This window comes from Periplaneta americana, chromosome 12 (assembly GCF_040183065.1).
Source record: "Periplaneta americana isolate PAMFEO1 chromosome 12, P.americana_PAMFEO1_priV1, whole genome shotgun sequence".
Lineage (NCBI taxonomy): Eukaryota > Metazoa > Arthropoda > Insecta > Blattodea > Blattidae > Periplaneta > Periplaneta americana.
In genome coordinates, this window is record NC_091128.1 from 46,199,503 (window position 1) to 46,213,984 (window position 14,482).

At 34.6% G+C, this 14,482-nt stretch overlaps 1 protein-coding gene across 6 annotated transcripts in view; it reads left to right on the forward strand.

Annotated features, from left to right (window-relative positions):
* LOC138710373 (zinc finger protein 665-like) overlaps positions 1-14,482 on the forward strand; it is a 42,445-nt gene that overhangs the window by 4,549 nt on the left and 23,414 nt on the right. For 2 of the 6 annotated variants that reach the window (XM_069841250.1, XM_069841249.1), the window contains exon 3: positions 8,119-8,192. The exons of the other annotated variants lie outside the window; for them this stretch is intronic. In XM_069841250.1, the coding sequence (XP_069697351.1) occupies positions 8,119-8,192 (74 nt within the window). The remainder of the gene's footprint in view (positions 1-8,118; positions 8,193-14,482) is intronic. 6 annotated transcript variants of the gene reach the window in all.

Genomic DNA, 14,482 nt, shown 5'->3' on the forward strand with positions numbered 1-14,482 from the left:
AGCACCGAAACAGCTGTAAGCCGCACATGCTTGCACAATTAACACGAGTAAGATTGCCATTTAATCAATTATTCAAATGATTTTTACCTGTAGCAGTCTGAGGCTTATGGTTTTTACATGTTACATAAGACACCCTATCAGTTCCATGAGGGAATGCACTGTCTGAGTTTTGAAATGTCAGTGCTTTTATCTATCCTGAGAGAGATCAGTCTGATTTCTGAATAACTAATAGCAGTTTTTTTCGTAATTATAACAAGCGTCTTAGCATCAGGAAGCTCCAGCTACTAACTTTCTGATAATACTGCTGGCAGAAACAATCCTTTGTATTCTCCCAATATTCTCTTCTCTACTAGAAACACTTGTTTCAATGTTAAAATTATAATGTGTCACTTACTACAAATCAATCAATCTTCTGTTTGCTGACAACATAAAGTCCACTATAGTCCACTGTAATCTACTTTAGTACGATTCTTGACATCTCTCAGTGCAGTCCCTACCCAGAGATCCGAAAGGCTTGAAATTGAAAGGCTTTACTAACTTATCTATTTTTCGTATATGCGACATAATATAATAGTATATCATATTAAGTAATGTCATAATCATCATTAACTTAATGGCTATCAAATTTTTTATATCTTTGATTCTGATTTATCCCGTCTGGGGGAAATGCGCTCTTTTTTTTTTCCTTCTTTGTATCTCTCTCTCCTGTTTTTATTTTGTCATGTTCAGATTAGAGGGGTTGTATTGTAGTTGATGCAGCGTTGTTAAATAAAAAGTAAATAATTGAACAGCATTGTTATTTCAAGGATAAATTGGCTACGAACATAACAAAAGAAAACAAAAATGATTTGGAAAACTCTTACACGAATTATGTTTGCAGCGCATTATTACATTACTGCAAAATAATGACATGGCAGACGAAACTTTCACAACCTATACTAACTGCTAAAATGTTAATTTCTTGTCTCAAAAGATAATAACTGTACTTCCTTTCCCACTACTGATAATCACCGGTTATAGTCAGGGCTGGGCAAAATATTGACATCCAAGTATTTCAAATACAAATACAAAATACTTAAAAAAATTGTATTTGAAATACAAATATAACATACTTTTAAAAAATTGAGCAAAATACATTTATATTTCAAATACTCAAAATATATTTGTATTTCAAATACTCGATACAATATGTAGGTCTAAAGAAATAAGAATATTGCTGAAAACCTAAAATATTATATTAACATTAAAAGTATTTTTATCTCGAAGTTTTATATAAACACTGTAACTGAACATTTTTCTTTTCCCAGTCAGCAATGAAATTATGCTATATATGAATAATTACCGCTCCCTTCAGAAAAACCAGTTTCTCAAGAAGTTTATCAGATAAGGATCCCCTTGCTGGTGAATGAATAAATCCTGCGAAACAGAACAGTCTTTCTACAGGCGCAGGGGAACACAAACTTTTATTATACTTTATAAAGTTTGTTTCACTATTGGGTAATTCTCTAGAGTGCACAGGGTTGTCCCTTTGCCATTGAAGAATTGTATGAGCTCATACTCCGCTTTTTGCTTTCCAAAGTCTGTTGTACTTGAGTTGAAAACACAAAAATTGTTTTCATTGTCTGAACTACCAAAGGTATAGTAGAGAATTGCTCAGCTGATTTTACACACATATTCTGTATTCTCTTCTTATCATTTGGTGAGGCAGTGTCAGGTAGGCATCTCATCTTCAATGATGGGTGGAAGCAAGCTACCAAAATAGCCCAATTTGCTTCTGGGGTCAGATCAAACATCGCTTTAAATCTTGATGAAAGCAAACTTATTAGAATTGGAGTTACTTGGAATACATGGCGTAGATTGTTAAATAACAGAATATTTAATCTGTTTTTGAGGGAAATTAATGTGGACAAAAGTTGACCGTAATAGCAGGTCTTCTCATTTTGCATTAAATCAAGGGCTACGACAATGGGTTTCAGAACTGCACAATATTCTTCAAGGTAATGAAACATCTTTGAAGGTTGGCAATCCCAGTTTTTCAAATATACTGTTTATATCATGTTTGAATTGCAATATTTGAGAGATTGAGTCATAAAGAGAATTCCATTGAGTTGGGCAAGGAAACTTTAATGAATATTTCAAGACATCTGATATAATTTCTGAGGATTTGGGTCTCCTAGACGCATTCCATAATGCTGAACATGTAGCAAGTGTTGGGTGATGGATCCTTGATGCTATTGGAGATTTCTTTATGGCATTAAGGAAATCAGTTGTGGCAAGAAAACTAAGTGCATGGCTAGGATATCTGAAATGGACAGGCAAATAAGACAAAAGTTCATTCTTCAAATCCAAATACAAATTACAAAATACAAAATACAAATGTATTTCAAATACTGCCCAGCCCTGGTTATAGTACCTCCTCCCACCCCCTTGCAGCCACATAATAAAGGTAATGAAACAATAAACCGCGTTGGAGGGTAGTGCTCAACCAGTTCACAAAAGTGAGAGTATATTTTGAACTGCAACTTGAAAGAATGAAAATGCTGCATAGTTGTGTGTAAGAACCGCAAAGAACCTAGTGTGATGCAGGATTAGTTTTACCACATTTTTATAATATTCACTACTATAAAATATAAGTTTTTGAAAAAATGGTACAATACATGTCATATTCGTAATCAGCACATACCATCATCTGATGATCATTTACTAAACGGGATTTAGACCATTTGGTCTGTTGCAGACTCAGTCCATCATTTAGCCACGAGGTATATAGTGCAGAATTTGTCTTGGGATTCTTGTTCGATTCATTCTATTTCTTACTTTCAAAACTCCCCTCTCGTGGGTACTCACCTTGTCGTGGTGAGGGGGCTTAAACTTGTTGTTTAATATAACAAAGTAACAAAGAGGTACCAACATAAGCTGCATTAACACCAACGCAGTCCCACTATATTTTTCTGTCTTCACTTACTACAAAGATAATGCTAAAATTGCCTATTCCCTTTCTGTAACACACATCTTGCCAAAATTTCATGAGCCAATTTTTTCGCCATGTGTGGTACTGATGTCCACACAGCATTATGATGAATTTGGGAAGCTAGGGTAGGTAATCAATACCAGTTCTGTAAACCAGCTATAATGACTGCTCTAACCAAATGATGTCCTGTTACTGGTAGGATGATAGTTCACTTCTTTTGAGGCATGGGGACTTGAGGCCTGCTGTCACTTGATTGGTCTTCCTTGGCCCTCTATGGGCTGTTGCGCCCAGGTGTCAGTTTTTGTACTTGTAAGAATACATAACCAGCCAACTGTTTATGATTGTGGGCATTTTAATATTTATTTTCATAACATAAGTTTAATTTATTAATGTAGGCTTCTGTGTCAGTATTGCTATATTCCATACTCTTGACAAACAAATTAGTGACATATTCTGCCTATTACAATGTACTGTATCATAATTTAAACCCTATAAATCGGCACTTTGTAGAAAATGAGAAGCAGAGGTTTCTTTTATACAACAGATGGCACTGTCGGAATGCACAATTTTTGCTACAAAGTCGTAAGGTTAATTGTAATTTTAGTGTTTTAAATATATATGTAGTATGAATTCGGTTATGTGCAATATTTCGTATTGTGGTCTCTCTGTATTTTTAAAGCTCTTTTACCTAGCTAATCCTCGTTCCATACAAGAAGACTCCACATGTAAATAAATGTACATGTCCTCCAAAGCTCATCCTATTGTCTGCATGACAAAGAGCAGTCTTTATGGAGTCTAGGATGCGACATTAAATGGTTTGTTTCCCTGTTTCAAAACACAATCCGTTGTATATTTTCGAAGACTTAATAGGAAACTTTCTTATTTTTCTAAATGCAAAAAGGAAATTAAAATATGATATACTAGTGGCTTGTGCAGCAAATGCTGCAAACTAAGTTCATTAGACGTTCAGATAAACATTTTTCCGATTTATTTTCAATGAAAAATACCAGATATTGTGAAAGTTATTTGCTTCCATAATAATGAAACATACTTCCTCTGAATGGTTTCTTGTCCCAAATACTTTTTCTTGAACCTATACACCTTCAGTTTCTGAGTTTGAACGCAAAAACGCAAGCAACAATGTCACGACGATTAGTGGGTTAATCATGTGAGAGTAAAGCAATAGCTAATTCAGGTCATTGTGAATTGTAGGTGAAAGTTAAAGAAATGTCAGGTTTGCTATACTTTCGAACAATAGACATAGCATCTTGTTATAGCTGCTGCATGTTTCGTGAACTACCTTGAAATGTAGAGGGTAAAATCATTTTATCCTGCTAAGAGATCTTGCTGAAATGATCAGGAGACTACACAATCTTGTAGGCCTCTTATTTTATCAGTAACTAATACCTTTTGGTCTTTCCTTAGGAACTGTAATTTTTGTGCTCTCTCGAGCCAATACTAAAGAGAATCACGCATATAAATATCTACACCACACCACCATTAAATATATGAAAAAGACCCAAACCCACTTAATTAATAACTATAAAAATATTTTATATTTAATAATATTATCTTACATAAGTTTTGTAGTTTTCAGTAACATATACTACACATACTATGTATGTAGCCGCCACTCAGTAAATTATAGAAATAAAGATCTAATTTAAGATATTCTCTACATCTACTTATATAGCCCCGAAATGTTTCACTTTCATATCATCAATATAGCATTAATATTTTGAAAAATAGTCACATCATGGCATAATAATATTTCATTTCTAGTGGTAATGTCATCAAATCACCTCAAGTTTTGTAGATTTTAATGTCCAGTACACAGCTGTACTCAGAAAATGACACACCACAGAATCAGACCTGTAAATTATTTTTAGTAAGTCTTGAAGCTTTTAATAACCAATCGAATTTGAGCTCTAAATATGTCAGCAATCCTGCACGTCATGGCCTTCGTGTAATAGCCTATTGTTTAGTGTAGTGTGTGTTTTGTTTTATTCTGAAATGCCATTAGTTCTCAAAACTGACGAAAGCTGGATTTTGGAAAATAGGAAAATTATGTAGGCAAACTAACACTTCGATGAAAGTTACTTGAAAGTTACTATTTTTCTGAAAAATCCTTGGATGCCAAGCTTCAAAATGACGGGCCATTCATTAAAATCCGTTCAGTCATTTTCCCGTAATTTCCATTACCAGTTCAAATTATATATATAGATTAAGCTCTTGGAAGATTAATGAAGACTGTCAAGAAAAACTGTGATCTGTGGACAGGGACAAGGACTGTCTGTATGCAGTTGGGTGTGATAAGATGACAAGCAGGTTGTCTAATTTATAGAATGGCTGCATCACTACACACAACATAACCCAGACATGGAGAAGGGAACAGTTAGCTTCTGTATGCTCCTTGTACTGTGTGGAATATGGTATTGATACTGTTCTGTTTAAAAATTGCTTATTGTTAACATCCTGTGACATACAGTACTTGATAGTGTAGGCTGTAATAGCCGAGCCAGTTGTCGATAATTCTGTGCTCAAACATCATAACATCCTAGCAGTCCATTATCTGACTTGGATGCTTCATAATGTAAGTGGGTCATTTGCAAAAATTGTAAACAAATGGACGATTGAGAACGTCAAAATTAAAATACTATTTAGTGCATATTCTGCATGTATTAATGTAGTGCAATGTCTCTGCCATAGTCATCAGCCACTCTACACTCACCTTGCTTTACAGCACTGTTTTGAATGATGTAACAGACATGACATGGAGTAACAAATCTGACAGGTAACAGACATGACAAAGCAAACAAGCATGTGCGAACCTAAAATGTTTTTGCTTAAAAATCTTCAAAATAGCAACTTAACTACTGCACACGTGCACTATTATGTCCTCTTGATCTTGACTTTATATTTTGTTATTTATGGAAAACAACACAAACAGATCTGACAGAGTAAAAATACACGCTTAGACTAAACACAAAGCAAGAGTTTGACACACAAACTCGCCAAATCAAAATGGGTGAACATAGCAGTACAATCAAAATGGGTCTTTGTGCATCATCTTGGCTTGTGCTGACATCTGTGGGATTTCTTTTTCAACTGTGTATCCATAGGAACAGAATAGTGTAACAGACCTGACTGACTTACTGGACTAGAGTAATTATGTAATCATATTTAAGGAAATATAAACTCAGACACAAATGAAGAAGTTTTGATAATACCAAATGTTTCTTTAATTTTTTCTCAATTACATTATTATACAAACCTTTATCTGGACATAATGATGCTCCATTTTAAAAACTTAACTAGTATGGACACTGCATTTTAGCTGTCAGTATGAGAATTTTATTTTATTCTCGTAAAATATTTCACATGAAGGAAATAATTCTTGTGACTTTTACTACGTTAGTATTGAAACTACTCACTGTTAGGAATTTATAACACTATATCGTTATAAATGTAATAATGGGAAGGGTATGAATTGATGGACGTCATTTGTAATACAAATTCTGCAAATGACCCAAGTACATTCTTGTAAAAAATCTCGGCCACTTTATGATTTCTGTTAGGCTGTTAATTTAAAACAATTGCCAAGTTACGTCATCTGTAATTGCTCCACACATGTCAATATATGCCTCATTTTCGTTACATTGATATACGGAGTCTTTTCGTATGCAATAAATAGTATTTACTTAAATGGTACATGTTGAAGTTTTTCTAAGTTAAAATTCAATGCTCATAGGAGAGGTGTATGTTTTTATAATCATTTTCGTGTTTTGTTTTCATTTTGTTTCCTATATTCCTTTGTTGTTAGTTTGCCTGACTATGAAGCAAGAGGGCTCTGGTTCGACTTACTGAATGTTTCCAAGTAATTTTTCGTGGTCTTATTTTGGAAGGTGGTTCATCCACCTTTGCAGTCACAAAAATTGGAAAGCTGCAATATGTGGCAAACCCTGGTTAAAGGAAAGCCAAGTAATAACTGAGGACTCAGTGCACTAACCATGCAGCATCCCTATTCTGTATGATAGTTAATACAGCTTACTACAGCTTTCCGGCTCCTTCTATGGATGTAGTGTTTGGAATGCCTTATGGAATCCTATTTTTTGTATAATATGCTCTTTTTGCATCTTAGCTGTTTTTTAAATAGGCCTACCTATTTCTGTAACATCTGATGTTTGTTCGTTTTTAAATCAGATGCCATTTAGATTTAGTGGTATTGAGTGCGAGAAGGAAACAGTGGTAAAATGAAAATATGAGGAAAACTGAGGTAGGTACTTCGAGGAAACTTGCTTCATAGTAGCTTTGTTGATTAAAAATCTCGCAGCTTCTAAGCAGCCTAACCGTACCTTGTCCCATACTCTTATGGGAAGCTGTCTGTTGAATAACCTGTGACTAGACTGATCACAGTGATTCTATCCTTGTCCATGTAGGTGATAACTAGTGCCCTATTCTACAAGTATGGTATAAATAAATACTATAGATATATTAATTTGTCGTACAGAATTTATCTGTAATATTGACAATTAATATTTGAGGAGAAAAATTCGCTCCAGCTCCAGGGATCGAACCTGGGTCCTTGGTTCTACGTATCAAGCACTCTGACCACTGAGCTACGCCGAATTCAATCCTCAGCCCCAGATCGAACCTTCTTCCTTCGATGTTTCCCTTTGTGGCCTGACTCCAAGTTAGGCATATATATATTCCTGGCCAACAAGTCACTCAGCTGAGTGCGCTCCTAGTATAATGGCAGTTGACATTGGATACACGTCAACATATACATGCTAGGAAGCATGTAATGAGGAAGCAATTAGCGAAAAGGACTGCCTTCTTTAATTTAAATCCAGGGAGTAAAAAGATAGAAGTGAAAAGAAATAAATATATTCCAACAAACAATTATTATGTCTGCATAATTTCGGCTCTGATGGCCTACAAGGTAGAATACTTGTCTCTGGACCCATGGTTCATAGATCACAGGGTCAAACGATCTGAAGTCGTTAATTTCGTACATAATGATGAACAGTACAGCCTAACAATATTGTGTATATTATGCTGAGATGTTGAAGTGAAAGAAAATCATAGCCACCTGAGGGGTCATTGAAGATGTGAAAATAAAATATTTGTTGCTTGTTTGCCACCAGGAAAATTCATGGGATGAAACAGAATTCAAGGAACAGTTGAAGGATAAAGTAACAGAGGAAACTGACTCAGATAGGTATGTGTGAATGATGACTTTAGGTAATTTCTACACCAGTTCACATTTGATTAAATCTGTGTTTGTTTCACATTAAATTTCTCTTGCCTAATTCTGTTTTATTTGTAATCTTCCTGTGTTTTAATTTGGGAGGTGTTAATTTGCGTTATTTTCTAATTTGCTTGTGCAATAAATAGTTTTCTGTTCAATTGCATTTGTACTGGAATTCACTTCTGCCCCTTCACATGATTGTCTTCACTTCATTTATCTGAGTTTTTATTAGATGTAATTTTTATTATTCTTTCGTAGCACTAGAGAGATTACTCAAGATATCGTGTCTGATTCTCAGTATTTTGTAAACAAGGTGCACTCTCTATTGTGGTTATAGGTAAACTGACCAGGGAATGCATGCATCTAGTAACTGAGTAGTGTGTGGGTGGGAAAGTGAGAAAGCAAAGCTAGATGTGGTTTCTTAGTACTGACTGTTGATAAGTAATACAATATATCTACCACAGAATTTTGTTCAATTAAACAAGTAAAAAGTGAATAAATAAATAAATCAATGAATGAGTGAGTGAGTGAATGAGTGAGCAAATGAATAAATGAATGATGAATGAATGAATAAACGAATGAATGAACAAATGAATGAATAAACGAACGAATGAATGAATGAATGAACGAATAAATGAATGAATGAACAAATAAATGAATGAATAAATGAAGCTTCGATATGCTCCCATACCACACGTGGAAAATAAAGCATAGGTGGCAGTTCCATATAGTACAGTACACAACACTCCATACTTGATAATTAGCAAAATAACATCTTTAGCGCGACTTGTGGCTTGTGGGCCAACCCAAACCCTGACCTCCACTGCTCTGCGCATGAGTCCTTATATACAAGGTCAGTCCCAGACTACTGTTTTAAATAAAAACAATTAACAATAGGTATCTCAAGTCATAAGAGCAGATGCAATTATGAAATAATTAAATACGATCATTTGGTCCAGGGTGCATCCGTTTTTTGGTGCAAAGATAATTTATTTAACATGTTTATTAATTGTAATTGATTTAAAAATTAAAATATGATCGTTTGGTCCAAGAAGCATCTGTTTTTGCTGAAAGGATAATAAGTTTAGTATGTTCCTAAATTGGTTTTGACTATATTCTTTAATAAGTCAATCCAAACTGGAATATAGCATGGATTGTATATCAAGATAATTTTAATATTCTTCTCATTGTACAGTCACTTCAAAAAAGATTCCCCAACTCTGCATTCACACAAGCACATTTTTTGCATATCAGGCAAGTTTACATGTTAACCAGATCCTTATTTGATTATGAAAGAAAGAGAAAGAAGAAGTCTGAGAGTTGTGTGATAGCTATGCTGTTAGAGGTACAGTACTGATTGGAATCGACCTGTGACAATTGGAGACTGGTATAGGTTTAAATCCTATCTTTTTTTTTTTAATTTAGCTCAATCCACGTTATGAGAGATGTAGACGATACCATACAAAGAAAGTATAATAAATTAATTAAATTATGTTTTATTTAATGACGCTCGCAACTGCTGAGGTTATATCAGTCTTGCCGGTGTGCCAGAATTTTGTCCTACAGGAGTTCTTGTACATGACCAGTAAATCTGCTGACATGAGTAATCATTGCACACTAATGCCATCGACCTGGGCTGGGATCGAACCCGCAACCTTGGGCACAGAAGGCCAGCACTATACTGTACTGACTGTGTCACCCAGGGCGACGAATATAATACATAGAGCCCAGATGTTTATGACCTAAAATGTTAGAAATATGCAAGCCTTTATGATCTAAAAAAAAGTTTTTGGACACATTCTCAAAATCTTGAACTGAGGATGGTTATTCCTTCCAATCACCCCTTCCCCTTGGCACCCCCATGAAGACACTTCTATCTGCTAAAGTTATTTACAGAAGCAGTTGATCTTCGCATGAAAACTGACAATAACCATCCTAATTTCTCCGTTCACTTTCTTTGTATCTGTCTCATTTTACACATCTCTCTCTTTTTCCTAATTTACAAAAAAATATATATTTTGTGAAAGTATTTTTAAAAAGAAAATGCTGAGAAATTACAAGCAACAATTCAGGAGTGTTCAAAACCCATTTCTGAGATGGCTGTAAGCAAATAAATGAAAATGGAATAAAAAAGACTAAAGCATGGAAGAAAAATATGAAAAAGATTGAAAATATGACCATAATATCAAACATGACGAAAACATGACAAGAAAAAACTTTAAAAAGCGAAAATATGGCATTACATGGAAAAAATACAAGGGGGGGGGGGAATTAATGCCAGCCTTAAGACCTGAGACAAAAAAAAAAAATAATAAGATGTCTGTCGACCTTGCTGCTATATGACCTCTGGAAGTCGATTGGGCAGAGAAGCAGTGAGGTCTTCGAATTAATTTTCTTTGAGAGCAAGTTTTTTCCAAAGCTTGACTACCATCGACCAGAGCTCATTCTTGGTTGTTGGTCGGTGATGACGTTTTCGAAAGGTCTTCATTATACCCCAGACATTCTCAATGGGTTTCAGATCAGGAAAATTCGGAGGTCAAGGTATTGCTTTCACCCTTTGCTGCCAATCAAACCACTGCTGAATCATCATTGATGTATCAACAGGATAATTATCCTGCCGGAAGTGAATAAACTGTCCGTTGTGATGATTTAGGTTAAGGGCTTGAATCAACCAAAAACTCGGAAGGTGTTGATATACCACAGCATTGAGAGTTCCCGGAAGTCTCAGTAGCATTCTGACACTGTGAGATGTCATCCAACCCCAGTAATGATTACTAAAATAGCACTTCTGTGAGTAGTGGCAACATATTTAGGATCATATCTGGTGTGGAATTCACGGTATACATGGAGCTGCCCCACATCTCCTTCTGAAAATGTGACCTCTTCGGGGAAGACTACATTCTCCCACATGAAGTTCAGCATTTCACTTGTCTTCGAACATTTCTTTTTTCACGATCAGTCATATCTGCTATTTTCTTTCTTTTTTTATATATATTCTTTGCCATAGTCCCTTTTTTCTGCAACTCCTCTTCAGTCATATTTGCCCTCTGCCTACGTATCTTCTCCCTTTCATATTTCCTACTTTCATCATCAGACTTTTTTTCTTTCCTATAAACAATCACATGAAATAATATTCGAAGTTACTTTATGCACCAGTATTTAGTAATTGTATGTTAAATGAAAAGCCGGTCACACAAGAAGAAACAACAGTCCCAAAATAAAGGGACTGATGTTACAGGGACCGTTGTTACAAATTAGTATAATTTCCGCAATAGTTCTGGCAAAATAAATGGTTAAAAATATCATTGAGGTTAGATTTTTTAGTCGACAGACATTGTAATGTTTTGCATATACTACGAAAGTTTAGTATATACAAACTATATATAATGGCATCTGGGACTGTTGTTACCAATAGAAAACATAACATTCAGTCATCAGTGATGATTTTTGTATTTTTCAATAAAATAAATTACGATAATGGACGAAAAGTTTTTCAACTGGCGCCATGTTGACTTCTCATCACTACCAACCATTAAAATTTACCACATGAAGCAAAATTGTCTTTTGTGTAGCTCTTTTATTTTGAGGGACTGGTGTTACGAAATTTTTGGGGACAAACTTTACGTTGAAGTTCTGTCTTTTCAGAATTAAACAAACAACAATTGCTGTCTTTCATTAATGTTTTAACTATTTATTTTTATAATCTTGGCCGAGGAAATAAAATCAAATCGAAACATCCTGAGAAAAACTTAGTAAAACAGAGTAAAATGTAGTTGGGAACATAGGGACCGTAGTTACATTTTGACGTTTAGATGTTATTTTTTAATTATAAATTTTAAAATTAATCCTTTTATGCTTTGTTTCCAACTAAAACATGTGAGAGTTAGTTAATTAAACGCAAAAGTAATCAGTTAACATTTTCAAGAAACTCCTTAAATCAGCCGGGACATACATTTACCCATTTCAGAATATTCACCCACATGTCTTGCTAGAACTTTATATGCTTTTAACCTGGTATGTTTTTGGGTTTTCGTGGTTGTGAAAACCTGGTTCATGGTTCTTAAGGCTCCATTAAAATGTTGAATATTTTCAGATATATCAGTAACAGGTAAATAAGTCAAATTATAACCTAAATATTTAAATGAGTTTAACTGTTCTAACGTATGGGTTCCAATGCAAATTTTACTCCTAACTGGCTGTTTACCTTGGAACGCCATAATTTTTTTTTTTGTTTGGGGAAATTTTCATATTGAAACTTTGTGCTATTATAGTCAGGTGATGTATTGAGTATTGCAGCTTGTCTTCATTTGTATCAAAAAGAACCTGATCATCTGCATATAATAATGTATCTAGAGTACAATTTCGGAAGAGTGGGATGTTTCCATGAATTGTTAGTCGCCAATGTCTGATGATGGAGTTGATGTATATATTGAATAAAAGTGGTGAGAGGGGGCATCCTTGATGAACTCCACAGTTTATCGGTCTCCATTCAGTATGTTCTGATCCGATAGTAATTTTGATAATATTGTGGTTATATAATTCGTAAATTGTTCTTATAATTGCGTTTGGAACTGAATCATCTGCCAAAATTTGAAAGAGCTTATTTCTGTCAACACGGTCGAAAGCTTTTTCGTAATCAATAGAAGCCAAGTGAGTTTCTTTATTAAATTCCCTATGTTTTTCGATCAAAATCTTCGAAGCAAAATATCCATCTATGCAATGTCTGCCTTTTCGAAAATCGTTTTGTTCTTCACTAATGAGAGTTTTGTAGTGAGCTTCCAACTTAAGAGCTATTATTCTTGAGAAAATGTTGTATCCACTATTTAGGAGACTGATTCCTCTGTAGTTTGTGCAATCTTTGATGTTACCTTTCTTGAAGATTGGGATGATGATAGTTTTTTATGATGTTGGTGGAGCCTCTCCTTCAAGTATTCTGTTCAGAAGATTAACAAATTTTATTTTGAGAGATCTGTCAGCATATTTGAAAAGTTCTAGAGGGAGTCCATACTCACCTGGATTTTGTTATTTTTACAAGCTTTAAGAGCTATATTCAATCCATCTTCAGATATATAGCAAGGATCATTGTTGTTTGATATTGGAGTTGGTAAAGTATCGTCGGGGAGGACCACAAATTTTGAAAATATCACAGCCAAATCTGTGTATCAGTAACATTAATCTTCACATTATCCTTTAAATCTCTGTTTAAATGTTTTAAAATTTTGTAGGTTTTTGAAATGGGTTTGGTTATATCTTTTTCTAAGTTGGAGACAAATCTATCCCAGTTTTCTCTGTCTCTCTTTCTAGTTTCACGTTTTGCAATGGCTTTCTTCCTATTATATTTTATTTTTGCTTCGAGAGTTCCTAATGCGATATATATCGGGAAGGCTTCCCTTTTATCTTGTATTGCTTTGGCTGTTTCCTCATCCCAGATTCGTAATCCTCTTTTCCGAAACCATTTCTTCCTTGTCCCAAGGCTTTCAAAGACTGTCTGCTGTAATATTGTGGTGATATTGTTCCATTCCTCCTGACTTGAATTATGCGTTGCATAATAAGTAGTATATAAATTCACTCTTTGCTCATATGGCCATCTAATACTTGTATCATTCAAAAGTTTAGCTTGAAAAATTTCTTTTTGCTCAGAGCAAGTTCTGGGTTTAGTTTTGAACCATATAGGAGGGAAACGAAAGGTAGTGACTACTAGAAAATTATCTGTTTCTAACTCGAAACTTCTAAAAACTCTGGTATCAAGGACATATTTGAACAGCTTGTTGTTAGTTATAACGTAGTCTATTCTAGAACGGCAATTTCGGGCAGACCATGTATACTTATGACAGTTCTTATGGGGGGAAAAATGTGTTTGTAATTTTTAGGTTATTATAAACAACAAAGTCTGTTAACCTTTTGCCATTTCTATTGGGAACTTCTTCGCCGTGTGTACCAATGACAGATGAAACTTTTATGTTTCCAACTCTTGCATTTAAGTCATCCATTAAAACAAAATAATCAGATTTATGTACGATATAGTTGTTAAAAATGGTGTGTTGCCTCATTTTGCAAATACCCCTACTCAAAAAATAAAATTATTTTTAACATGTGTGTCGTACTTAATTTTTTAGACTGTTTGTTCATTTGTGCTGTTATAGAAACAATTCCTTCCCCTGACCCTACTTCTCCACTGCTGCATTCCCTGTCATTGTAATAGTGAAACTTGACCACATTAAAAGTGGGTGGTGATAAAGCTCATTGGTAGAGCATTCAAC